General features: G+C 47.8%; 1 protein-coding gene across 3 annotated transcripts in view; it reads left to right on the top strand.

The window, feature by feature from the left end:
- Window positions 1-26,023, top strand: part of KIF13B (kinesin family member 13B) — a 146,948-nt gene that overhangs the window by 14,752 nt on the left and 106,173 nt on the right. For all 3 annotated transcript variants that reach the window (XM_056113989.1, XM_056113990.1, XM_056113988.1), the window contains exon 2: window positions 1,736-1,829. In XM_056113989.1, the coding sequence (XP_055969964.1) occupies window positions 1,736-1,829 (94 nt within the window). The remainder of the gene's footprint in view (window positions 1-1,735; window positions 1,830-26,023) is intronic.

The raw sequence follows: 26,023 nt of genomic DNA, 5'->3' as shown, positions 1-26,023 counted from the left end.
CCCCAATGTCTAATGATGCTGCGCATCCTATTTGAGACCTATTGGCCATTTTTTGGTTTTGTTTTTGGGCCATACCCAGTGATGCTCAGGACCTACTCATGGCTCTGTGTTCAGGGATCACTCCTGGTGGGGCTTGGGGAATTTTATGGAGTGCTGGGAATCAAACCTGGTTTGGTGGTGTGTGAAGCAAGCACCCTACCCGCTGTACTATTTCGCTAGCCCCTGTTGGTCATTTTTTGCATCTTTTGAGAGCTGTCTACCCGGATCCTTGATCCATGTTAAAATTGAACTATGCCTTTTTATTATTGACTGTATAATTTCTGTATATTTATATATATTAAATATATATTTATATATGTGCTTTATAATTTCTGTTATAAGTTTGGTGTTAGATATATGATTTATAGATATTTTCCAGTCTTCCCGTTGTCTTTTTCTTTTTTTCCTTTTTGGTTCACACCCAGCAATGCTCAAGAGTTATTCCTGGTTCTATACTCAGGAATTACTCCTAGCAGTGCTGGGGGACCATTTGGGATGCTAGGGATTGAACCTGGGTTGGCCATGAGCAAGGCAAACGCCCTCCCCACTGTACTGTTGCTCCTGCTCCCCCTCCTTCCGTTGTCTTTTTCACTCTTGTGATGTCCTCGTCATCTGAAGTACAAAAGCTTTTCTTCTTTTTCTTTTCTTTTCTTTTTTGGATTTAGTCCCACATCCAGCTGGTTCTGGGGCCACCTCCAACTCTGTGCTCAGGGATCATCAGTGATGCTTGGAGGGCCTGTGTGGTGCTAGGCATTGACCCTTGGCCTCCTGCATGCAATGTATGGCTCAGTCACTTGAGTTATTTTCCCTAACCTAAAAGCTTTTCACTTTGATGATGTCAAATTTATCAGTTTTTCTTTTATTTTGTTGCTTTTGCTTTTGGTATCTAAGAAAACATTATATATGGGGGCCGGGGCGATGGTACAGTGGATAGGGTGTTTACTTGCACATGTCCAACCTGTGTTCGATCCCTGGCATCCCATATGGTCCCCTGAGCACAGTCAGGAGTAATTCCTGAGTGCAGAGCCAAGAGTGACCCCTGAGCACTGACAGGTATGACCCAAGAATTGAAAAAAAAAATCCGAAACATTCTATAACCCAAGGTCCTGTGGATTCACCCTGACGTTTTTCCTTCAAAATGTTCTATAGCTTTCACTCTTAGACTTTTATGTCTATAATCTATTGGAATTAGTTCTTGCTTGCAGTGTTAAAAGTGGTTCAATTCCATTCCTCCACATATAGATATCCAGTCATTACAGCACTATTATTGAAAAGATTAAATGCTTTCTCCATTGGGTTTCTTCACACCATTGTTGAAATAAATTAAGTATAAGTGTGAATAGATATGTGGGTCTCTTTCCATTGATCTGTTCACGCTTTTAACTTCGAGCTGTACTATGCCACAGTCCTGATTAGTGTGTGTGAGTTTGACATTGATGAGTTTTTTTTTTCTCTTCATTTTTAAAATTGTGTAGGCAGTTCTGGGTCTCATGCACTTGTGTGTCTGTTCCCAATGGAGAGGGAATCTGTCCTGTTGCCCTGTGTAAGTGGGCTGGGAGGTTGATGAATTCCCTTCTGCTCCCAGTCATTGAATGTCTGTCTCTGCCACAAGTGCTGGGCTTTCCTCAAGTGTCTTTTCTAAAATAAATCACTTCTACACAATGACCACTTTCCCTTTCCTCCCTTGTCGTTGCAGAAATTGACTTGCACACCAAATGCGTGGTGGATGTAGATGCCAACAAGGTCATTCTCAGTCCAGTGAACACGAATCTTTCCAAAGGAGACGCCCGGTAAGTCTGGGGATACTGTGAGTGACCGGCCAGTGTCTTAAGACTGGAAGCAACAGCGGCTGCTAATGGAGTTGGAGTGAAGCAGCTCTTGGAGAAGCGCCTCTGTCATTTTGACGAGGCAGGGCCTGGGACAGGGGCGTGCTGTCTGGACGCTGGTGTGGGAGCAGAGAGAGAGCTCAGTCGATAAGGCAGCAGACAGTGGCTTCCTGACAGGAACAGCAGTGCTGGAGGTGGGGGAGGGGAGGTGACGGGTAGAAAGGAGGGGACGTGGAGGCTGGCGTTATTGTCAGCTGGGCAGCCCGTGGCCTCAGCAGAGCCAACATGCCAGTCAGTCAGAGCCCATTTCTAGTGAATCTCAGGTGTCCTCGCAGTACGTATCTCTCTGTGTTTAGCGTCCACCGAACGCCGTGGGGTTTAAGGTCTGCCTCGGGAAGGGGCTGCCAGTTGGAGAAGGAATGTCTCAAGAGCATCTCTCAACGAAGGAAGGAACAGGAGGATAGAGAGAAAGTGAAATTGAGAAAGGAGGAAGAAATGATTCATTTTTTTCCTCACTAAGCACAGGAAAATTGATTTGATCAATTGATCAATAAGCTGGGACCAGTTCGCAGAAGACACTGAAAGTTGGTGAGGATATTTGCTCTGCATTCTGAGGGTGAAAGGTCACCCTTGTCAGATTCTGACTATTCGAATGAGCGTGGTCGATGAGGTGTTTGATTGGCATGTAGGGACCAGTGGAGGTGGAGAGAGACTGGCCTTTGCTGAGAGCAGCTGAAACAGAGATAGTTTTGTCCAGCCCTGGACGTGGAGGGTATGTGTCAGAGAACCGGGCTCACCTTGGTGTCCTGCTTAGGCCAGATTCTTGCTTGTGCTGGTGGAGGGAGCATCTCACGAGGAACTATGCAGGCACAGCCGCCCACGGTGCTCTCTGGAGCAGGCAGAAGTGAGTGGGAAGGAGTCCTGGACCCCTAGCCAGAAATCTGAGCTTTATTCTCACACACCATGGCTAACGTAACTGGTTATTTCTGACTGGTGCCTGTATGATGGCTACCTGACCTGGTTTTTAGAGGGTATTCTGGTGAACAAATGAGCAGCTGTTAGAGTGCTTTATGAAGTGTTCTGGAAAACCTTGTGCTTCTTACTATGCATATGGAGATATATCTGAAGCATCTCTCAGATACAGTACCATTAGAGAGACTGTTCTTAGGGGGTGAAGGGTATAGATAGATCAGAAATGAGGGTGGGTTTTGAGCCTGAGAAGTAAATGATGAATCATCCTGCATATTAAATGAAAGCATTAATTTGGGGGCTGTTTGTTGCTCTGAGAACTTCCCATCCAGAGACACTCACTTCCTTTGGGAATCGGAGAACTCTGACTTGGAGGCAGCCTCCGGTGGCCAGAGGGAGGCTTTTATCCTCAGGCTGGCTGGCTTCCAACTCTGCCATTGCTCCTGGCTCGTTGTGGCTACCAACCTGTGTCCTTTAGAAGGTGATTTCATTTTCTGTTGCTGTGTAATAGATGGCCTCAAAAATTCAGTGGCTGGACAGTAGTAGCCACTCATCCTTTCTTGTTCCCGTGGACCAGGAGGCAGGGAGGGCCCAGCGGTGTGGCCTGCTGTCTGCTTCACCAGTCCGAGGCCCAGTTGGCCTGGGAAGATGTTGCTGGGGCTGTTGGCAGAGCTCTGCAGCAGGTTCCATGGTTGCAATGCCCCAAGAGAGTGGGAAGAATCGGCAGAAGCAGCACTCCCTTCTGCACCCCAAACTTAAGTTTTTTTTTATTTTATAAAAGTAGTTCACAATATTTGATTACATTTAGTATTCAAACACCAATCCCACCACCATATTTCAGGTGTTTCCATCCCAAACCCCAATCCCTGCCCCAAAGCAGAACCGAAATAATACATTTTGTATTGTTTGTTATGAAAGACTACAGAAAATGCTGCAAAAAAAGTATTCTTAGAGGAAAGAGTGTGAACATTGTTGTATTTCACACAGGGAACCATTAAGTCCTTCTATAAGAAGATCAGTAACATGTTGTTAAAGGTTGAGCCTCGTGTGCTTTTTATATGATTATCTGTAAAAGAAAAATGTATATTTTCCCTTTAAGATTTGTTGCTTCCTACTTTGAACACTGTCAAATTTGTTGCCATAATCTTGGAGCATGGGTAGGATGTGTGGTTTGAAGTATGACATGGCCACAAATGTGGCTGAGTGATCCAGGAATGGATTCACTTGTGGGCTGCACCCCAAACTTGGGAGTCACAGAGTCCCCCTGTGCTGGCTAAAGCCTGGTGACCTGCTGCTGGGGTTGTGGCCCTTTCCCTGTGGGAGGCAGAGTCCCCATAAGAGGTGTGGTTCATGGCTGCCTTTTGGAAAATACAGTTACACCCCAGAGTGGCTGCCTGAAATGAAATGAACACATCAAAGCTAAAGGTACTTCTCTTTCCCTTGCAGACCTTCCAGTATAGGAATTCAAACTAAAGTTAATGGTGCTTCCTGGCTCCATAGAATATCCTGGCTGGCTCTTTCTTTCATATGGGCACACCTGGCTGTGCCGAGGGGCTCCTCCTGGGTCTGTGCCCAGGTGTCTCTCCTAGCAGTGTTTGGGAGACCATATCCACTGCCAGGGAGTGAGCCTGGCCCCCGGCATGCAAAACATGCTAAGGATGGTTTCAGTTCATGATCTCGCTTGCCGACCCCTGCCAATGGGACTTTGCTCAGTGTGATAGAGCCGGGCATGAGGCTCTGTAACCAACTGCAGCCCTTGGATGTGAGAGACCTGCTTCCATTCGAGGTAGCACAATGGAGGAAAGTGCTAGCTAATGGAGATTTATTATTTATTTATTTATTGCCTTTTGGTTTTGGGGGCCAGACCAGCAATGCTCAGGACTGACTCTTGGCTCTGGACTCAGGAACGACTCCTGGTGGTGCTCGGGGTGGGGGTGGGGGAACCATACGGGATAAGGGGATCAAACCCAGTCCAGCTGCATGCAAGGTCTGCACCCTCCCCACTGTCCTATCTCTCTGCCCCCTCTGATAAAAAATGTAGAAGGTCAGTATCCAGCATGGATGGCACGTATTGGTTTTTGGTGAAATGAAGTTGAGAAGAACAGCTTTGTTCAAAGAACAGCATTCTAATGAAGTACGTTTTATCCATACAAGAACGTTTACATAGGTGGGTGAATTTTCACAGGTTGTACATGTTCCTTTAATCGGTTACCCAGATAGAGACCACCATGTAACAAGATCAAGGAAACGTTCACTGAACATTCAAGGCATATTTATATTTTCTACATGAAAATAGAAACTATGAATGTTGAAATGTAACTGTCTAGTGTGCTAAGGTTTTACTAAATTTGAGGTAAAAAGAGAAGGAAAAGACAATTTGAAAGCTGTTTTATGTGATATGAAGTTAATTACAGTGTAGTTGTAGAATGACTAATCCTTCAAGTTAGGGTTTTACGGGAGTCGTGTTTGTACCTAGAGAGCGTGTGGGGTGGTAGGCAGTATGCACCTTTGGTGTGAGGGCCTGGCTGACCCCTGGTACACCAAAGCAGAACAAAGCAGAAAGGCCCAAATGATGATTTGTCCTTTAACAAGTGTTATTTTTTTATTACTGTAAAATAAAAATTCTTTTATTTTATTACAGGGCTCTGAGTAAATGGTTTATGTGCACTCAAGTCAGTATGCTTTTGAAAATGTCTACTATTTTCTGATTAATTTTGGTTTACCCTCTGAACATTTCACAATTTGATGTTTGTGCTTATTAAAATTAAAAGAAGCCATCATTAAATGAGTAGGTGAACCATTTCCAGCTTAACAGCTTAATCATGCAGACTTGGGCAACTTCCTGGTTGTTGTTCTTGTTTGGTTTTTGGGGGGTGCCACGCCTGGCGGTGCTCTGGAGATACTCTTGGCACTGTGCTCCGAGCTTGCTCCCAGTGGCCATGTAGAGCAGGGAATGGAAGTAGGGCCAGACACCTGTAGGGCCAGGTCTTGAATGCCCCAATCATCTCCCCAGTCCTGTCTGGTTTTGAGCCGTACCTCAATGCTTCTTACAGGGAGAGTTGCTCGGGGAGTCACTTCCAATGGTGCATGGTGCCGTATGGTGGCAGGACTTCTGCCTACACAAAAGCACTCTTGGCTTTTGAACTAGCTCATAGTGTATGGAATTTCACAAGGGTTTTGAAGAAAGAGAGGTTTAAAATTCAGAAAATTGCTAGAGGGAGGCAGCTCTGTGAGGCCCCCTCTGGGGCCAGCAGTGCTCCCTGGTGTCTGCCTGGCCACTTAACGTGTAGCAAGTTTACCCAGGATCCCTTTTTTCTCAGGTTTTGGGTTTTCTTTTGGATTTTTGGGCAACACCATCCATGCTCCTGGGCTCCTCCTGGCTCTGAGCTCAGGCATCGTGACTGGACTTCCTCAGGGAACCCTATGGGACCCTGTGCAAGACAAACGCCCTACCCCTGTACTATTTCTCCAGCCCCTGTTGCAGTCCATGGTATGCTAAGTGAGCACTAGAATATGTTATCAGGGAAGTAAAATCTTTTTTAAGCCAAAAAAAAATTTTTTTTGATACAACCAGTGGTACTCAGGGGTTACTCCTGGAGGTGCTCTGGGAACCATATGCAGTGCAGGGGGTTGTAGTGGGGTTGGCCGCATTCAAGGCAGGTGCCATAACCTCTACTAACTCTCTGGTTCTCAACATATTCTTAATTCAGTATTCGAATACACATCAACGTAACTACCAAGAGATCTGTTTCTGGGGACCGGGGTCGTAGGCTGGCCACAGAGTACTTGCTTGCATGTGTATGGCCTGGATTCGACCCCTAGAACCACATGGCTTCCTGAGCGCTGCCAGGAGTGGCTCTTTTTTTTTTTTTAATTTTCAGTTTTGCAAAATTATGAACCTTCATTTTTCTAGTTTGTCTAAAATGGATGCAGGCATCTTTTAAGAACTCACATTCCATCTGTTAGAGAAATGGGATCTCTAATTTTATGATGAAAGGAGAGTGAAATATTAATCACTGCAACCTGGGCTTCTCTTTCTTTACCAACTAAACGAACTTGAGACGCCTAAACCTTTTTTTGAGGTCTGGCTTTCTATGGAGAGAAGCAGTGTCTGCTTTACGAAATAGCACGTATATTGGAGAGCACGTTTCCATTGGCACTGATGGTAGTTTCTTCTGAAAATGGTGTTCTCATAAGGCTTCGTATCTCTGCCTCTGTAGGTTTAAGATGCCGCTAGGTATTTGCTGTAAAGTGAATCTCACAGTTATGTGGCTTCTGTGGTTCATTGTGTGTCTTGAGACTCATCCCTTCCTGCAGCCTGGATCAGGACTCCATTTCTCTGTTAGGGCGGGACAGTATTTTCACTGCATTCTCGTGTGTGTCCCCTCCTGGGTTGTTCGTACTTTGGGGCCATTGAGAGACAGATTTATCTCGGTTAATGTCTAGGTGTGAGTCTCAGTGGTGGCCACATGTTTTCTTGTCTCTTACGAAGACATGTGGGACTAGATTTGCTGGGTCACGTGGTAATTGAGCTTTGGAGTCCCCTCCCCAGCCCCAGTTGGTGTTCCTAGATGCTGCACCCTCCCTGGAAGCACTCCTTCCTCAGAAGGTACCTGGGGGCACCCGGCTAGTGGGGAGCATGAGCCCTGCCCTGAGGCAACCACTTTCCAGCGACTGCAGTCCAAACAAGGCAGACCTCCCGCAGACAGCCCCTAGCTGCTGGCTGCACCTCAGGTTCTGGCACTCTTTCCTGGTGAACATTTGACACGTTCTGCAAGGTTGTGAGGTTTCAAGGAGAAGGAGCTTTTAGGCCCTTGGTTTTGCAGTGGAAAAATCAGTACCAGGAAACCGCAGCCTTTGTACATGGCTTCCCACAGTAAACCCTTTCCTCCTCCACAGTCAGCCGGCCATTTCCTGAACTTGTGTTTCTTTACCCTTTTGCTGTGCACCCTGGTAAATGGTCTGCGTACTCTGTGTGCCCATGTATGCTCTTTTAGTTTGGGGCTTATGGGCCACACCAGGTGATGTTCTGGGGGTACCTTCAGCTCTGTGCTGCGGGGACCACGCTCCAAGGTTTGGACCTGGGCCTCCTGCGTACAGAGCTGTCCTCAGCCTGGTGAGCTGGCTCTTTGACCCGTCTTTCCCCCCTTTAAAACGAAATAAAACCAATTTTTCCTCAACAGTTGTGTACCACCAGCCCCAGCATGAGTGGTGGTGGACACAGCTCTGTAGAGAGACCGGATCAGTGGGCTCTTCAGAGGTGCTGCTTGGAGCCCTGGAACCAAGCCTGGGAGGGGGAAGGAAACTTCATGCATATTCTCTGTCTGTCTGTCTGTCTGTCTGTCTGTCTGTCTGTCTCTGTCTCTTGTAAGATGTATGGTAGAACTTCCTGTGTTTGTGGTGTCGTGTGTGTGGTGTTTATTAGCACTTAAAGTGTGTATAGTCTCTGTGCACGTGCGGACATGCGTATGCTAGCTCTCACAGTGTTAATGCAGTAACTTGAAGTTTCTCTTAGAAATTTTTCTTTATGCCATCCCTCATCAAGTGTATAGTTTTCAGACCAGAATTTTCTAAAGTAGAAAACATGCTTGAGCCTTATAGATTTCAAGATCCCTATGAACTGGAACGCTGGGCTTCTGTTGTATTTTGTGCAGTGACCTGTTTATTAGTATGTGTGTGTGGAGCAGGGGAGGGAGGGCAAACTCAACATGGATGGAGTCAGCCAGGTAGGCAGAGGTTTTCCTTGTTGTATAGAGGGAAAATATGGTGCTTTTCTTCCCTTTCTGTTAAGTCACGCATAAACTTAATGATTAATTGTGTGAAGGTCGTAACCACCCGTCTAGTGAAAAGAATGTCTGAGATGTTGCTCTCAGCCCGCATGAGTCATCCAGGTCATAAGAAATCTCTTATTTCTTCTGAGTTTTACTAGCCACTAGTTTGCTCAAGACATTGCACGAGGCAATGAACAAGTTTTCCGTGTGATGAGAGCCTCCCTGGTCCTTGCTGACTGGTCCGGATCCTCTGATCTTGGTAGGAGGATGAATGAATATGTACCGAGTGAGTGTATATGTAGCAAAATACACTGATCACCGCAGAATCAAGTGATGCCCACCCATGCACAAATGTATTTTGTTTTGCAAATGTATTGCGATTGAGCAAAGGACCTGTGTCAATAATTGTTTTGAAATATGTAAAGTCGTTTTCAGACTAATTCCTTAGAAGTGGAAGGTATCATGAGGTCATATTAGATAATGACTTCAGATTTCTCTACTGCTATTTGGACGCTGGTTTAAGCAAGAAGTTTAATTGAAGGAAGTCATGCAAAATGTAATTATGATATGTACAATAGACCTGTTTGTTCGCTCTGCTGTGAAATGACTCTCGAGCTGCTAATACTTCTGTCCAAAGAGCATCTGCTCCTTGGGGAATGGGAGGTTTCTGCTGTAATTTCATAAAGAGGCTCTTCCTGGGGGAGCCAGTCCGCCCTGGTTACAGCAGAGGGAAGTGTAGCAGCATTGTTCTGTGTACTGGGAAGGCCTGATGATCCCTCCTGCCCTTCTTTCAGAAACATACGATGATCACATAGAAGTGATTCACTGCTTTGGATGAAGCTGTAAAAAAGTAAATCAGGCAGACTCTTAAAAGCTAATATAACATTTAATATGACATTTAAAATTTTCTATTTTACTTTTATTTTTTTGACCACTCCCAGTTGTACTCCTGGTTTACTCCTGGCTCTGTGCTCAGGGATGACTCCTGGCAGGTGTGGGGACTATATGGGGTCCCAGGGATCGAACCCAGGTCAGCCGTGTGCAAGACAGGTGCCTTACTTGTTTTACTATCTCTCTGGTTCCATGATAATGTACCATTTGATTAGACTCATTGTATAGTTAAAGTGGTAGTCAAATAGTAAGAAATTTAGATTCTGGGATGGATAGCAGGTTGCTAAAACAAACTGATAAACCTGTTGAATATGTATACTAGACTGTGGAATGAGTGGAACTTTAGCACTGTCACTGGTATAGAAGTAAATACTACTTTAGTTATGCTTTTTGTTTGTTTTGTTTTTGGGTCACACCCGGTGATGCTCAAGGGTTACTCCTGGCTCTGCGGTCAGGGATCACTCTTGGCAATGCTTGGGGAACCATGTGGGATGCTGGGGACTGAATCTGGGTTGGCAGCAAACAAGGTAAGCACTCTACAGGCTGTACTATGGCTCTGGCCCCAGCTTTTGTTTTTTACTGGGATAGCAGTAAGAAGGAGCAGGCTTTCTTTCTTCCCAACACAAAAGAGTCTTTCAAACAGAAAGAACTCTTTGAGAGAATTTTTTCCCCTAAAGACTCAAATTTCTATAAGCTTGGATTAATATGACCTGGATAGTTTCCTAGCTCAAAGTGTACAAGACCTATATTATATACTGACAAATCTGTAGTTATGATATGGCCGATCCTTCACTAGTCAGCCATGAAACAGAAGTCTCTTTATTAGTAGGCTTGAAATAACTGATCGAGGGTTGGAGAGAGGTCTCAAAGAACTCGAGCGCATGCTTGATGTGCAGGAGACCCAAGTTTATTCCTGGCACACACAGTCTCCCAAGGATCAGTAGCCCCTGAGCACTGTTAGGTGTCCCCACTCCCCCAACCCCCCCTTGGAAAAAAAAGCAGTACTGCTTAGATGCTAATGTCTAATGCACGGAGGATTCCTCTCTAGAGTTAGTTGTTCTTACAGTAAGTGATGCTTAATAGGAATGGGACATTTTGAATCTCCCCATAATTCTGGGTTCAGCATAAAATTATCAGAGAGGAGGCTGGAGAGATATTACAGCAGGTAAGGTGCTTGCCTTTCACGTGGCTGACCTGGGCTCAATCCCCAACCCCCTATATGTTTCCATGATTCCCACTAGGAGTGATCCCTGAGTGGAGAGTCAGAAAGGGGTAAGCCTTGAACACTGCCAGGTCGAAAACCACACAAAAAATAAATTATCAGACAGTACATTATATACTAAGCTATCTAATCAGAAGTAAAATGTAGGTGGTACTAGTAAGTCCCACTGTTGAAATTTGTGTATGTGTGTGGGTTGTGTGAGTATGTGCGCGTGTGTGTGTAGACTTTTAATTCAATCTCCAATATAGAAGCTATTGCTAATAGAAAGTAGACTTCGTGCAGGAATCTTTGGGCTGAACCCGGAGCGCTTCCTTCAATGCATGGACTCCTGCCCCTTGAGCCAGCTCCTTGGTGGTGATTAGTCTTACTGTCATGTTCTCACCCGTATGACACAAGTCAGTAATCCTTTGAGTTGGCTTTCAGGAACACGGAGGTGGAACATAATCATTTCCCTCTTGTGAGCAGTGCCAAAGAAATGAGTCCTGCTTTCCTCCACCTTCTCCCCCTGCCCCTCTCGGGGGTCCTTAGGGGAGCCTCCCCTCGCCTGCAATGGTTGGTGGAGTAGGTAAAGCAGATACTCCCTCTTGTTCTGTGTTTGCTGCTGAGTGGAGAGGAAGGGGGATTCCTGGCCAGCCCTAGTGGGCAGCTTTCCAAGTAGGTCAGGCCGGGCGGCCGGAACTCGCGGTCGTCACTCTCCGTGGCAGAGACCTGCCTGTTTCCCGCTGTCTGATCCCCCCTTTAGGGGCTGCTCTCTGCGCTCCTTGGGATTCCAGGGAGTTAGCTGTTTCCCCGCTGTGGGCAGCCTGCCCCGCTGGTGGTGGTGGGCCCCCCTTATGCAGTAGGGGTAGCTTTCTGTGTGCTCGCTTTAAAGAGGTGGGTTTCCAGGGGGAGCGCTGAGGGAAGAGGCCAGTGATAGGTGGTGTGTCGTGCTCAGGGCTCCGTGCATTTCTGAGCAGGGTGGGAGTATAAATGAAACTCACCTGAAAAGAGAAACCTGGCGAATCAGAATTCTTCTCTGACAATCCAACAGGTGGAATTGCAGAGTTGTAAAGTTCTGTGTTAAAATTTTATAATAATTTAGCAACAGTTTTTTTTTTTTAAGTATTTCCAAGTGAAAGATAGCAAGGGATTTCAGATGATAGCGGCAGCCCTGCCCTGCGAGGGCAAAGATGGCAAGACTGGGTTTAGTTTGGGTGGATAGTTCAGGTTCAAGACATCTTCATTTGCACACGGGTGAAAGCTTAAGAATCTTTGTTTAAAAAAAAAAATAAAGCCCCCCCCTTTTTTCTTTTTGGATCACACCCAGCGATGCTCAGGGGTTACTCCTGGCTCTACGCTCAGGTATTACTCCTGGCGATGCTTGTGGGGACCATATGGGATGCTGGGGATTGAACCTGGGTCAGCCACGTGCAAAGCAAATGCCCTGCCCGCTGTACTATCTCTCCGCCGCCCCCCACTGCCCCCAAGGCCCCAATTTTATTCTTTGGAAGTTCAATTTCTGGATGCCTAAGCAACAACAGCTTTGACTATAGTTCTTTTATTTATTTTGGGGGCCACACCCAGTGGTTCTCGAGGTTACGGCTCTACACTCAGGAGTTAGAGTGCTGGGGGCCATAGAGAAGACAGGGGATCAAGCCCAAGTTCGCCATGTGCCAGGCAAGTGTCCTACCCACTGTACTATCACTCTGACCCCCTGCTGAGTGTTTTTCGTACATTCTTCTACAAAGATTTTTATGACAATTTGGAGCCGTAATATGTACTCCCAAACCTCCATTTAAACGAGCCATTTCCTTTTTATTTATTATTATTTTTTTTGGAGGGCCCTCCAGTGGTGTTGGGGTCATGGGGCACTCCCAGAAATAACTGGCGAAGTCAGCAGGTAGTTGCTAAGGCCCAGGTTGGGATGCTGGAGAGATGCCATGGTGCTGGGGACCACCCACCCCAGGGGGCTCAGGGGACTGAACCCATGCCCTGTCTCTTCAGCCCCAGCTTCCTTCTTTTATTCAGAGGGCATGGACACTGGCAGGATGATCGTGTATTTCAGTATTTCTCTGGATTTGCGCCATACTCTGTGTGCTTGAAGGGTCAGCCACAGGCTAGGCCTTACCCCTGTACTATCTCTCCAGCCCCCAGATTCACTGTATCACTGTATCACTGTCATCCTGTTGTTCATCGATTTGCTCAAGCAGGAGCCAGCAACGTATCAGTTCGTCCCTGTCACGTGCTAGTGTAGCCCAATGGCGTCTGCTTGCTCCAGGAACATGAAGAGCCTGAGATTTTAGCAGCCTCTCCTTACTTGTCCTTCCCCCAGATTATCGAGTGTTTTTGCTTTTGTTGTTGTTATTTGTTTCTTTTTTTGGGGGGGGTCACACCTGACCATGCTCTGGCTCTGTGCTCAGGGATCACTCCTGGTGGGGCTCAGGGGACCAGATGAGTTTCTGGGTCAGCCTCATGCAAGACAAGCGCCCTGCCCACTGTATTATCACTCCAGCCCCACTCAGTGTTTTGTTGTTGTTATTGTTTTTAAAGTAAATTTACCCTGTGAGATGAAAACTCTCAGAATCCGTGGATGGCACTTCTTAAACTGTACTTTATCATTTTTTTAGACTTGCACAGTCTTCTCTGTTGACAGTGGAATGACTTGGTATTTTGGTCACATATTAAAAAAAAAATAAACTTCCTCCCCTCGCTTTTGCTCATCGATGTTGCCATAACAGAAACTGTGTGTGTAAGCAAATGTGACCTGCTCGGTGACGGTGCAGCCGTGGCCACCCTTGTAGCCAGCCCTCTTCCCAGGGACAGGCCGCACAGTGTGGCTGAGTCATGGGGCTGAGCCGCGCGAGCACAGGCAAAGCCTTTCTCCCCAGGCAGGGGCAGGTGTATGAGGACTGAGTCCGCTGCTAGCGGGTCCTTACAAAGTGCGGAGGACCAGGAATATGGTCCAGCCCGGGCCACGCTGTGGCAGTGAGCTGGGACTCTGCCCCTCAGGCTTCCATCAGCGCTTCTTCGGTCCACTGGCCCCAATGGCGTCTCTCCTGGTCTCAGGCACTCTGTCTGCGCTGCTTCACAGCCTCCCGGCCTCCATCTCTCCAGAGCTTTGCGTCATTTTTCAGCCCTGATTGTTGCCAACTCAAACTGGACCCTGACCGAGCCTGCACAGAACCTGGCGCCTCAGGCCTTGCTCCCGTCCCCTCTCCCCAAGTCGCTGCTCTCAGGGGACCCCATGCCAAAAGCCACGACTACGGCCAAGGGAACACCAGGGTCTCTTGCTTTCATGTTAAATTCGAGGTTGAACTGGTATATTTTGGTCTCTTTTGGCTTCTTCTGTTCGTTCAGGTGCACAGCATACTCTAGTCCTTTGTGCCATTTCCCTGGGCCCTATATTTTGCTCTGACTGGATACTGATGAAAAAAGACCTGAGCTTGAGAATCAAGATGAGGAGGGCCCGGGGAATAATAGCTCAGTGGTTTCGGAATCTGCCCTGCAAATGCCAGGCCTTAAGTTTTACCCCCGGTGCCACTCCAAGGTTGAGCGCAGACCTTGCAGCTCTGCCTAAAGCCGCAGCTGCGTCAGTCAGAGCCAGATGTGTCAGCCCCACAGCCAGCAGGGTGTCACCCCCAGCCAGTGCCACAGTCAGAGTACACAAGCCCTGATGTGGGTGAAAGTGGAGAGTGTGACCCCGGTACGTGTGTGTGCAAGCCCAGGCATGTATGTGGTACCCCGGTCAGAGCCCAGCTAAGGGTCCCAGTACACAGCTAGACAACGACAGCAAGGGAAGAGGAACGGTGGGAGAGGGGCTGGCTGTTCTATGTTGAGAGGTTACACTTTTTTTATTTTGAAGGGGGTCCCCTGCAGTTCTGGCTGAGCAGATGAGATGGTCAAGGCTCAGGCCCACAGTGCTGGACTCACCTTGGTTGAGCCAGCAGCGCTTGAGGGGCCGACGTGTGGAGGGCTGAACTCAGACCGTTGCAGTATATGACTGTCGACTGCCCATCGTCTGTCTCCCCAGTCCCAAGTAGATTTGTTCTGGGGGAGGCTGAGGTTGGCTGGGCTCAGGAGCGACCCCTGGTTCTGTGTTCAGGGATCACTTGAGGTAGTGCTAGGGGGACTATATGCAGCACCTAGGACTGACTCAGGGCCGACTGCAGGTGCTGCTTCATCTTTGACCCATCTCCGATGAGTCTTTAAGCTTACTCTCTCAGGAGCAGAGGATCTTGATGTGAGGTGTCTTCAGTGGATCAAGGATACTTGTTGCGGGAGAGGACAGGAAAATCCAGCAGCTGGGGAAGGGCACCAGAGCCGTGACTCAGCCGAGGGTGTGAATTCTGGGCTCAGCCAACCTGTGGTGCCAACCGGGGCATTTACAGCCCCTCCCTGGGTGGCAATGTCCTTTGACGTAAGCTGACATTCCATCAGCTGGGTCTTGTAGGAGCATTCAAAAGTTCTGTTTTGTAGGCGCATACAAGCATTCTGTTTTGGATGGATTTCTTATTTCTTTGGGGATCACAGTTCTTCAGTGCTCAGAGGCTGTGCCCTGCAAGTTGCTCGGGGGTCACTCCGAGTGTGTAGTGCTGAGGGACCCACCCGATTCTGGGGATTGAACCAGAGGCTCCTGACTGGAACGCATGCGTGCTTGCCCTTGGAGCTCTCCCCATCCCAAAGGTGCTCTGTGCAGGAGATGCCTATCACATCAGAACGGCTGTTACTCCTTAATTTAGTAAATTACTCAAGATTGTATTCATTGAAATATGGTATTTTATTTTATTTATTTGGGTGGGGTGGTCTCCCAAGCTCTGAGTAGGAGTCCTGGGGGTCCTGTTGATGATTCTTAGCCAAGCTGGTAGGTAGTTTGGTGCACGGTCCCGAGGAGGCCCTGCGGTGCTGTGGCTGACCTGGGCCTCCCCAAAAGTGCAGGAGGCTCCGGACTGCAGTTGGTGGTGCTGGGTGCGAAGGATGGGGTGCGAGGGTCATTCTGTCAGGTTTTTTTTTTTTGCTTTTTGGGTCATATCTGGTGATGCACCCGGGTTACTCCTGGCTCTGCACTCAGAAATTACTCCTGGCGGTGCTCAGGGGACCATATGGGATGCTGGGAATCGAACCCGGGTCGGCCACGTGCAAGGCAAACACCCTATCCGTTGTGCTATTGCTCCAGCCCCGACCCTGGTTTATCTCTTCACCTAAAAAATGCCATATATGTATGAGATATGTCACACTCCTGGTGGACTTGGGGATCGTATTTTCCCCAAATCTGGCTTGGCCAAATTGTAAGGCAAATACCCTATCTGCTGTATGATTGCTCTGGCCACCAATATATTACAGTTTTTGTTTGTTTGTTTCTGGGCCACACCCAGCGATGCTCAGGGATTGTTCCTGGCTCTGCAGTGCTCAGGGGACTATATAGGATGCCGGAGATCGAGCCCGAGTTGGCCACGTGCAAGGCAAACACCTACATTTTAAGTAATATTTTTTCTTTCTATAACACTGGCACTTGCTACTTGGCAAATGTTAGTTATATTCTATGTGAAATAGTTGTCATATCATGTTCCCAATAACAAATGGTGCCCTTTTGCTTTTAATCAGCAATTATAACCAAAAAAAAATGTATAGCTAAACACAGTTTCTTTTTCTTTTCTTATCTTGGTGCGGGGTGGTGCTGGAGATTAAACCCACATTTCACATATGCAAGGCAAACATACTACCAGTGCACTGTACTCCCACTCCTAACAGTTGCTTTTGGTTTGGGTGCTACACCCGGCAGTGCTCAGTAGCTCGTCCCTGTTCTGTGCTTGGGGATTATTCCTAGAGATGCTTGAGGAACCACGAGGCGCTGAAAATCAAACCTGGGTCTCCTGCATGCTAGGCATGGCTCCAGCCCATTCAGCTCTTTCTGCCCTAGAGTCATTTCTTAGCCCTTAGAAAGCAAGTACAAGATGTTTCTTTCAGGGAATATGGGTTTCCTCTAAAAAAGTATCAATTTGCATAATGTTGCCCAGAGTTGGTTTCCCTGTTCTGAGCAAAGAGCTATTATTATCCCAGTAGTAGAAACTATGCTGGAAGGCCTTTGAATACTGACAGAGTTCCAAAAATGCAGAAACAGCTGCAGGGTTCTTAGAATACAGGTGATAGAGAAGTTACTTTGAGATCTTCTCATTTATGACGATTACTTACAGGCTGGTAGTTATTTGCAGGGTGTTAAGTGTGTTGGATACTTTGCATGACTTTTAGTTACCAGTTCAGCCTTGGAGATCCCATGATTAGCTCAACATTGCCAGGAGTGGCAGGAACATCTTCCTGCCTGGTAAATGGCAGAGCTGGACTGCGGGCGCACCTGTGTACCTGCAGTCCGGTCCAAAGCCAGCCAAGCTTGCTCTTCTCATTGCCTTCTGAGATTTTACTGAGAGTTTCTTCTTGATCTCTGGATGTTTGAACAAAGCTAATCAGGTAATTCAGCATAGAGCAAAACTAGAGGCACTTAGCAATTATTTAGTCCTGGCAGGGTGCCTGGGGAAGGTAATCTGATTTTCTCTGTTTCTGCGGATCTCACATTTTGGAGTAAAGGAAACTCAGGCGCAGCTCGGCACATTCCACTCATGGATTCAGTCACTCGGCAGCTATTATGTGCCTCTGTGTGTCCGGATGGTGTAGTCTGTAAGGAAACGATGAAGAACAAAGAACTCTGGTCCTAGGCTTGAGTAGAGCGTGTGGGGCTAGCAGTTACTTGCTCTTCCGAACTCACCTCGAAGCTGACCTGGAAAAGTTATCTCTGATATTCCTCTGCTGATAAGAAAACTTTGCTGTGGGCCCAGCAGGGAGGGTGCTTTCCTGGCGCACGGGCGACCGAGTTCTATCCCCCAGCACTACCTATGGTTCTCTGAGCACTGTCAGGAGTAATTCTTAAGTATAGAGTCAGGAGTGAGCCCTGAGCACTGCCAGGAGCCCCCCCTCACCCCAACATACACACACACACACACACACATACACACACACAACCTCTTTTGTGTTCATCATAGGGAAAAAATAAAAAGCTGGAGGTATAAAAAAACCTGCTTCTAGAGCAGAAATTCTTAAGCTTTCAGTGAATGCATTTTGATTGTTACAGCTTTGGGAGTCTCACTTGTGGTGAGGCTGGGGGTTCACTCACTTCGCTGTGATACTGGGAGTGAAACTCAGGCCCACACCCTAGTCCATGTCCCACGGCAGAAAGGCTTCCTCAGTCCTCCTGCTAGTGTCTTTGCCGGATAAGCTGTGAATTCCTTCTCTGGAAAGCCTTTGGAAAGGAAAAAAAAACTGCAAATAAACGGGAATTCAGATACATTGAAGAATAGTTATCAGAAATAATTTTAAAGCAGTACTGTGCTGCATATATATATATATATATGGTTTTTTTTTTACTGTATTAGTAGTTAGTAGGGTGGGAGCAATAGCACAGCGGATAGGGTGTTTGCCTTGCACACGGCCCATGTGGCCGACGACCCGAGTTCGATTCCTCCACCCCTCTCGAGAGTCCAGCAAGCTACCAAGAGTATCTTGCCCTCACGGCAAAGCCTGGCAAGCTACCCATGATGTATTCAACATGCCAAACACAGTTACAACAAGTCTGACGATGGAGACATTACTGGGCCCGCTCGAGCAAATTGATGAACAATGGGAGGACAGTGCTATAGTGCTACTGTATTAGTAAACATGATTTAGCATTGGAAATAACTGCTGCTTTAATTTCAAAGTTCAGACAATGGTGAGCACAAGAGATTTGCATCAATTTTGATAGTCCATGAACATAGTTATGATTTTGGGGGCCGGGCAGATAGTAGAACAGGAAGGGCATTGCCCCGTATATGGCCAACCCAGGTTCAATTCCTGGCACCCAGATGGTTCCCTGAGCACCACCAGGAGTGATTCCTGAGCACAAAGCCAGGACTAAGTCCTGAGCAGCATAGGGAGTGGCTTCCCCACTACTCCCAAACCCCACAAAATTGGTTCTGATCTTTATTGGCAACAGTCATTGGTAATTATGACTTATTTCTAATTTATTACCTACTTTAAAATAATTAGGGCAAATTTCAATTAGAAGTTAGTGGATAATAAAGATGTAATTGCACCCCCCCTCACCCCACCCCCATTCATCTTTGCAGATCTTTATTTGTACTATTCAGGTACAAACTGAGCATTGCGCAGTGTGGCCAAAAATAAATAAATAAATACATAAATAAAACAAAACAAAATATTTCTCTTCTTGGAGCTGGGGAGATAGCCTACGGGTTGGTGTGCATGCAAGTACAGGCTTTGGTCCCCAGCACCATGTGGCTGCCCAGGAGTTGCTGAAGTGGCCCTAGAGACCTCTGGGCATCACTGGTGTTACTGGTGGTCTCCTGGGACCTGATTAAAGTATTAAAGTACTGACAAGATTGGCTGAGGAACACTGGGTATTGCCCCGGGGTTTCCTGAGCACAGATCTGGGAGAGGGAGGACCCTTTAACAGAGAGACAGAGAAAAAAGAGAGACAGACAGACAGACAGAGAGACAGAGATAGACAGAGATAGAGACAGAGAGACAGAGAGAGAGAAAGAGTGTGTGTGTATGTGTGTGGGAGAGAGAGAGAGAGAGAGAGACAGAGAGAGACAGAGACAGAAACAGACGGAGACAGAGAGAGAGAGACAGAGATCCCTACTCTGGAGTACTCATTCTGGATGAGGATCTTCATGTTATTGGAGCGTAATGATGAGACTGGCATGCGTGAGTAAGCTGTCTACATACAGAACAGCCAAGCGAGTGATGCACCATGCTTGGTTCGGGAAGACCAGACTGTCCTAGGAATGCCTTCGGCAAGTGCTGAGAAGTGCTCAGATTCTGTGTGGCAGTGTTTTTGTTTTGTTGTTTATTTTCTACCTTCCTTCCGCTACCCCCCCCACCCCCACCCCCGGCACTGCTGCTGTGTTGTCCTGGGATTGAACACGCCCTTGCTTGCTAGGTGTGCATCCTCAGACCCTGGCATCGAGCCACTAGAACAGAGTGACACTCCAGAACTTTCTAGTTGCAGTGGAGACATGAATGCAGTGATGGGTGCTGTGCCGTGTTTGTTAGAAAAACACGGGGAGAACAAAATGAAGATTGTTGCTGTAGTTAATTTGTAGGGAGGGGGGAGGTCACAGTTTTTGCTCAGGGCTTGCTTCTGGCTATCTGCTCAAGGATCACTTCTGGTGCGGTTCTGGGGATCATAAGGGGTGCCAGGGATCAAATCTGGGTCAGCTGCATGCAAGGCAAACAAGACCCAATGTATTATCTCTCCAGTCCCAAGTTACTGTCAGTCTTTAAGGCCGAGAAAACATGACTTGGGACTTGTTCCGTATGGTTCATACTAAAGTATTTCATATGTAAGAGGAAAGCAGGGCAGGGGGTGGAGGATGAAATGCAGAAGGAGCCCCACAAGAAGGATGGGAAGGTGGAAGGTGTGGAAGGTTCTTTGCAGAGTAGCTAGCTGGCCCTGTCTACAGACCTTTGCCCCTGTTTGGGTTTCAGTGCTCACAGCAGTCCTGTTTTCATTGGTGTTTAACAGGCAGAGAAACCGACATGGAGGGACCAAGTACCTTGCCCGGAGTCAGAATGTGGCCTGCCTCGCTCTACTGAGCACTGGTTTGGGAGGTGGGGAGGGTTGGGGGGGAGAGAAGCATAGTGAGGGCTAAGCAGGGGGCCTGGATGCTGAGGGGGAGGTAGAGGGGAAGGAGTTTTCCAGCCTGGGAATCTACCCACTGGGGCTTTCAGTCATACAACCCCACCTTGGGGCTGGCCTCCGGTGGGGTGCCGAGTGGCTCGATGCCAGGGTCTGAGGATGCAGTGCTGCTCGGCCCCCGCTGTGTCAGGTATTGCTGTCCCAGCAGGACCTGGGGAGCTCTCGGGCTGTGCCCTGCGATGCTTAGGGGACACTGGGTCAGCCCTGTACTAGCTCCGTGGCCAGTTTAAAATATGATTTGGGACATCTCGATGCCTGCGTTCCAAGGATCGCTCCCTGACGCAGAGTGTTCATGCCGAGCTGGAGTTTGTTGTAGTCACCAGTTAATGTTTACTCCAGGCACCTCCTTCATCACCTGTCTGGATCAGAACACCAATGGGACAGTTGCCAAAAGGAACATTTTTCCAGGCTGACAGTCATAAAAGATTCTTGACACCTCCTCCCAGCAGAGGAAACGTTTGGGTTCTGGCACGTATGTGCGCTGTCGGTGGGGGTGGGAGAGAGCGTGAGGACAGAGAGCGGGAGGAGTTAGGTATGTTAAGGATCTGGACAAGAGTGACCCTCACAGAGGCGAAACAGCAAGTGTGCAGGAAGCCCCCTTGGCCTGGCCAGAGTGGCTCGGGGAGTGTGGTGAATTCTCGAATAAACAGATTGGAGCGGTCTGGAAAAATGTGACCTTACCTGACTGTCCAGGAATCAAGAGCCATCACCCCTATTATCTGCAGCAATACAGCTATTATCTTCACCCCACTGGAGTCCTTGGCAGCACAGACGACTGCACGGCAGAGCTTGTAAAACGTCCTAAGCCACACGGACGCCGCGTTTACACAGAGGCTGCGTCAGCCGGAGCCTGGACACCCGGCTGTTCGCTGGCCAGGCCCAGTTTCCCCTCCGGCTCTTGCTGACGTGACATATCGTTCTTAGGAGCTGGTGACAGGTCCTCCCCTGCCCATCCCCGCCCACAGTCTTTCTAGCTCTTTCATCACTTTTTCTTTTTTTGGCGGGGGTGGGGTGGGGTGGGGAGCCACACCCGCCAGTGCTCAGAGGCCACACCTGGCTCTGGGCGCAGGGACCACACTTGGTGACTGGGGACCATGGATTGAACCTGGGTTGGCTGCGTGCAAGGCAAATGCCTTAACCCCTGTACTGTTTCTCCAGCTCTCCTTTCTTTTTCCAATTGGCCAAAGCAATGAGGATTTTTCAGGTCAGTCAGACCAGTCAAAAATTGGTTAAATCTTAAACCAAATATTAAATACTTTACTCTCCTTGTTGCTTAAGTATGTTTCCTCTGTGTCCTTATTTTTCACTTCCATATTCTTATGGTTTATAAGGCAGAGTTTTCTCTAATTGGAATCAGCTAAATATGCACTTATAGCGTTTTAAGGAAAATCTATTTCAAGCAACACCATTAGATTAAATTATTCTGAAGCTGGAGAGATAGCACAGGGGTTAAAGCATTTGCCTTGACTGTGGCTGACCCTGTTTTGAGCCCTGGCGCCACCAGGGGTGATCCCTAAGCACAGAGCCAGCTGGGAGCCCTCACGCAGCCGGATGGGGCCCAGCCATCCCACCAGGGGTGAAATCATTTTGTCCGATATTATTATTTTTGTCGGAGGAATAATGAAGGAGATGGTATTTGGTTTTCTCAACCCTGAGTTGAAGGAGTTAAGGCGGGCCCCAATGGGAGGAACAGGCACGGTATAATAAACTCGGTAAGTTATGCGAAAGCTGAGGGCACACGGCCAAGAAACTGAGTTCATGTGACCTGCGACACAATTCCTTTTGCAAATCAGGTAGTTTCCAGTTCTTTGTTCCCAGAAGACCTCATTGATGAATTAGCTTGTAGGTGGTTCAAGGCAGAGTTGATGTTAGATCACTAGGTGATGCTTCTTGGCATGTGCCCTATCCGGTGGCATAGGTGGTATCATGGACCTTGGGGTGTGTGTGTGTGTGCGTGTGTGTGTGTGTGTGTGTGTGTGTGTGTATGTATTTGTGTGGTGTGTGTGACATTTGATTTTTATTGAATGATGGTGAGATAATAGCTTCAAAGCTGTCATGACTGGGTTTCAGTCATACAATGTTCCAACATCTGTCCCTCCACCAGTGTACATTTCCCACCACGAGTGTCCCCACTTTCCCTCCCCACCCCAGCCTGCCTCTATGGTTGACACTTCTCTCTCTCTCTCTCTCCCCCCCCCTTTGGGCATTATTATTTGCAATATGGAACTGAGATCATCATGTTTGTTCCTTTACTTACTCATGAACCTACTTTATTTGAGCCCCATCCCCTCCTGCGTTGAAGCAAGGTGCTGTTCAGAAGACACAGGAGTGGAACTCATACCCAGTGCTGGTGGTCATCCAGTGAAGTCATCCAGTAGATGCGTTCTGTGAAAATACACTTTTGCAATGCAGTTTTTACTGTACCAGGATCAGTGGCACGCAAGGCCAGCACCTTAACCCCTGTGCATTCTCTCCAACCCTTACATAATTTTGTTATTATATTATTATTATTTGGTGTCAGGGATTAAATCAAGAGCTTCGGACACTTATGCGAAGCATGACTTCCACCAGCAAGCTAATATCCCTGGCCCTGAGAAATTGCTTCAGATGCTGTATTTTAGTGGGCTGGAGAGATAGCACAGCGGTAGGGTGTTTGCCTTGCGCACGGCCGGCCCAGCCGAGCCGGGTTTGATTCCTTTGCCCCTCTCGGAGAGCCCGGCAAGCTACTGAGAGCATCTTGCCCGCATGACAAAGCCTGGAATGTTCCCCATGACATATTCGATATGCCAAACACAGTAACAACAAGTCTCACAATGGAGATGTTACTGGGCCCGCTCGAGCAAAATCGATGAACAGGAGGACAGTGCTACAGTGCTACGGTGTGCTGTGTTTTAGAAATTATTGCCGAGATGGAGTCATTTTTGAGAGATTTTATGCACAAATTCAAAAATATAACTCCATTACAAGGTCTTAAAATTTTTGGCCGGTTACATCAGCAAAAGCACCTGGTATGAGTCAGGAACGATGGAGCGAAGGTTAAGACGCCTGCCTGGTGGGTAGCTGCTGCCGCCATCCTGGTGAAACCCTGGCATGGCGCTGCACATGGTTCCCAGCACAGGTGCTTAGAGCTGGGTGTGGCCCCAGTTAAAAAATAACTAATAGAGCCAGATCCTTCCTTCAGATAACCGGCCCATGCCTTGGTTTAGAAATATTTTCATTGACTCCGTAAGAGGATTTAGCTTATCCGTATTCTTTTTAAACACTTTCTTCACTGTTTGTTTTTACTATTTTCATTTCTTCCATTGGTCGTTTCTGTGAAGTTTTTACATAACATTTCGAAATCTGTATTTCTTACTATGTCAACTTTACACGTTATACTTTAGGGCCAGGAAGTGCTCAGAGGCGTGGCACATATGCCTGGCACTGTGAGTGCCCCGAAGCTCCGGTTCAGTCTCAGTCCCGCTGGCGTGGTCCTGGTGTCCCTCAAGCACTGCCTGGTCACACCCCTATTTTTCACAAAAGTAAAATATAAGCATATGTGTGTATGTGTTAATATCTTCTTTACTATGAAGAGGACCCTTCTCTTCCCTTTTTCTACCCTATTTCTCAACCTTCATGATTTCTTCATAAATTGACATATACATGTGCTATATCCACTCATTTACCCATTTAACTGTCTTTCTGTCCATCCATCCATCCATCCATCCATCTATCCATCCATCCATCCATTCATCCATCCATCCATATCCATCCACCCATCCATCAATCCCAGTTCTAGACCAAATTGTGGTGTTAGGATTATGGGTCCTTCTCAGCATCCATTTTCACAGCCTATGGGCTCTTTAATGAAGAATGTTCTACCATAAAGCTTGAATAAATTCTCTTAAGTTCTATGGAGTGCGTCCATTGAGTAGTTTTAACTTTTAGTCTGTTGCTAGCTTATTTTGAAATCCTCAGCTCTGCACTCTCTTCACGTCCTGCAGAGAGCTGTTTTCTGCCTGTGCTGCCCCTGTATAGCGAGGATCTGTTGTTCAGTGAGGAATAACGGCAATGAACACTTTGTGACACTCTCATTTCAGGACCTCATTTCCTAAGGAAGCGGGAAGTTTGGAGGGTGATGTGCAGTGATTCGGAAAGGACAAGATGTTGATAGGAAGTAGCTTGGGAAGTGGTGGCAGATTGGAGAAGAGACTTTAGAAGGGAAGGTTGTCTTCCGACAGGATGCAGCCATGCTCAGCCTGACTCCTGGCGGCTCATTTCCACAGCGCTCCCTCCATGCCTACAGTCTGGCAGGGCCTGCCCTGCGTGAGGAACCAGCCGGAGGCATCTGCAGCCCGGTACAATGGGAGATGTGTCAGAAGGAGATGCTTCCCGGGAACTCAGGGGGCTTTCCCAGTTCATCCTTAATTGCCTCAAGCCTTGTCGCTCTCCAGGAAACCTGCAGAACTGCTCCCAGCTAGGAAAGGAGTCCAGAACTCAGAGGGTGTACCAGGGCGTGTGGGGTTAGCCACTGCTCCTTAGCATTTGCTGTGGCCGAGAAGGATGATGTGCACAGCCCCCAGAGGGGAAAACCCATCTTGTGGCGGTTTCTCATTGGTCAACTCTGGGCGAGGAGACTGAGCTTGTCATCTGTGCCACAGCACGTGTGGATCAGCCCCGATTCTGGACCATTCTCCAGCCAGGTCACCAGAGTCAACTAGGCCTGGGTCATCTTTTCATCATCCCCAAAGCATTCAGACCCTCCTGCTTCAGAAGCAGACACGTCCTTCCCCTCAGCTGTTCAGACAGCCCCAGCAGGACGGCACCCCTCTCCTCAGTCCGACTCGGAGCTCGGCGGTCAGGCCAGTTTGGAAGCAGAGGGGAACAGACAGAGCAAAACGTACAACCCTGACTCCTGGTGCTGAGTGTTCCGGGCGCCGCTGACTCCTGGTGCTGAGTGTTCCGGGCGCCGCTCTGGCCTCTCTGCCATCTGCATTTGGCAGGAGTAGAAATGGGAGGCGGGGAGGCATCTGGAAATCAGGCATGCAACGTGCCATGCTGGGGATCCAACCCAGGGACACACATACACGTTCATCATTGAGCCTCGGGTCTCAGCCTGGCTTCACCCAGCCTTGCCTATACCTGGCCTTGCCGTCACCGGCTGAGCAGTTGGAGGAAGCGAAACAAAATTTTTTTAAAAATTATTTTTGTTTGGGGGCCATGCCTGGTGGTGCTCAGGACTTACTCCTGACCCTGTGCTCAGGGATCAGTTGTGACAGACTCAGGGGACTATATAGGGTTCAGGGGATCGTCATCTGCATGCAAGACATAGTACAGTCTTACCCGCTGTACTCGCTCCAGCCCCAAGAAAACAAAGTTTTAAAATAGAAAACACCACCCTGAGTGGTGATTTAACTCTATGGCCAGGTTAAATTTTTATTTATTATTATTATTATTATTGGATTTTCGCTATAATAGACGGTGCTCAGGGTTTACCCCTGGCTCTACACTTAGGGATCTCTCCTGGTGGGCTTGGGGGACCATATGGGTTGTCAGAGATTGAACCAGGGTCGAATGTATAAGCCAGAGCCCTGACTGT

Source organism: Sorex fumeus, unplaced genomic scaffold, assembly GCF_029834395.1.
Source record: "Sorex fumeus unplaced genomic scaffold, SorFum_2.1 ptg000024l, whole genome shotgun sequence".
Taxonomy (NCBI): Eukaryota; Metazoa; Chordata; class Mammalia; order Eulipotyphla; family Soricidae; genus Sorex; species Sorex fumeus.
The sequence above is the reverse complement of the archived record's forward strand: the minus strand, read 5'-3'. Positions and strand labels throughout refer to the sequence as shown.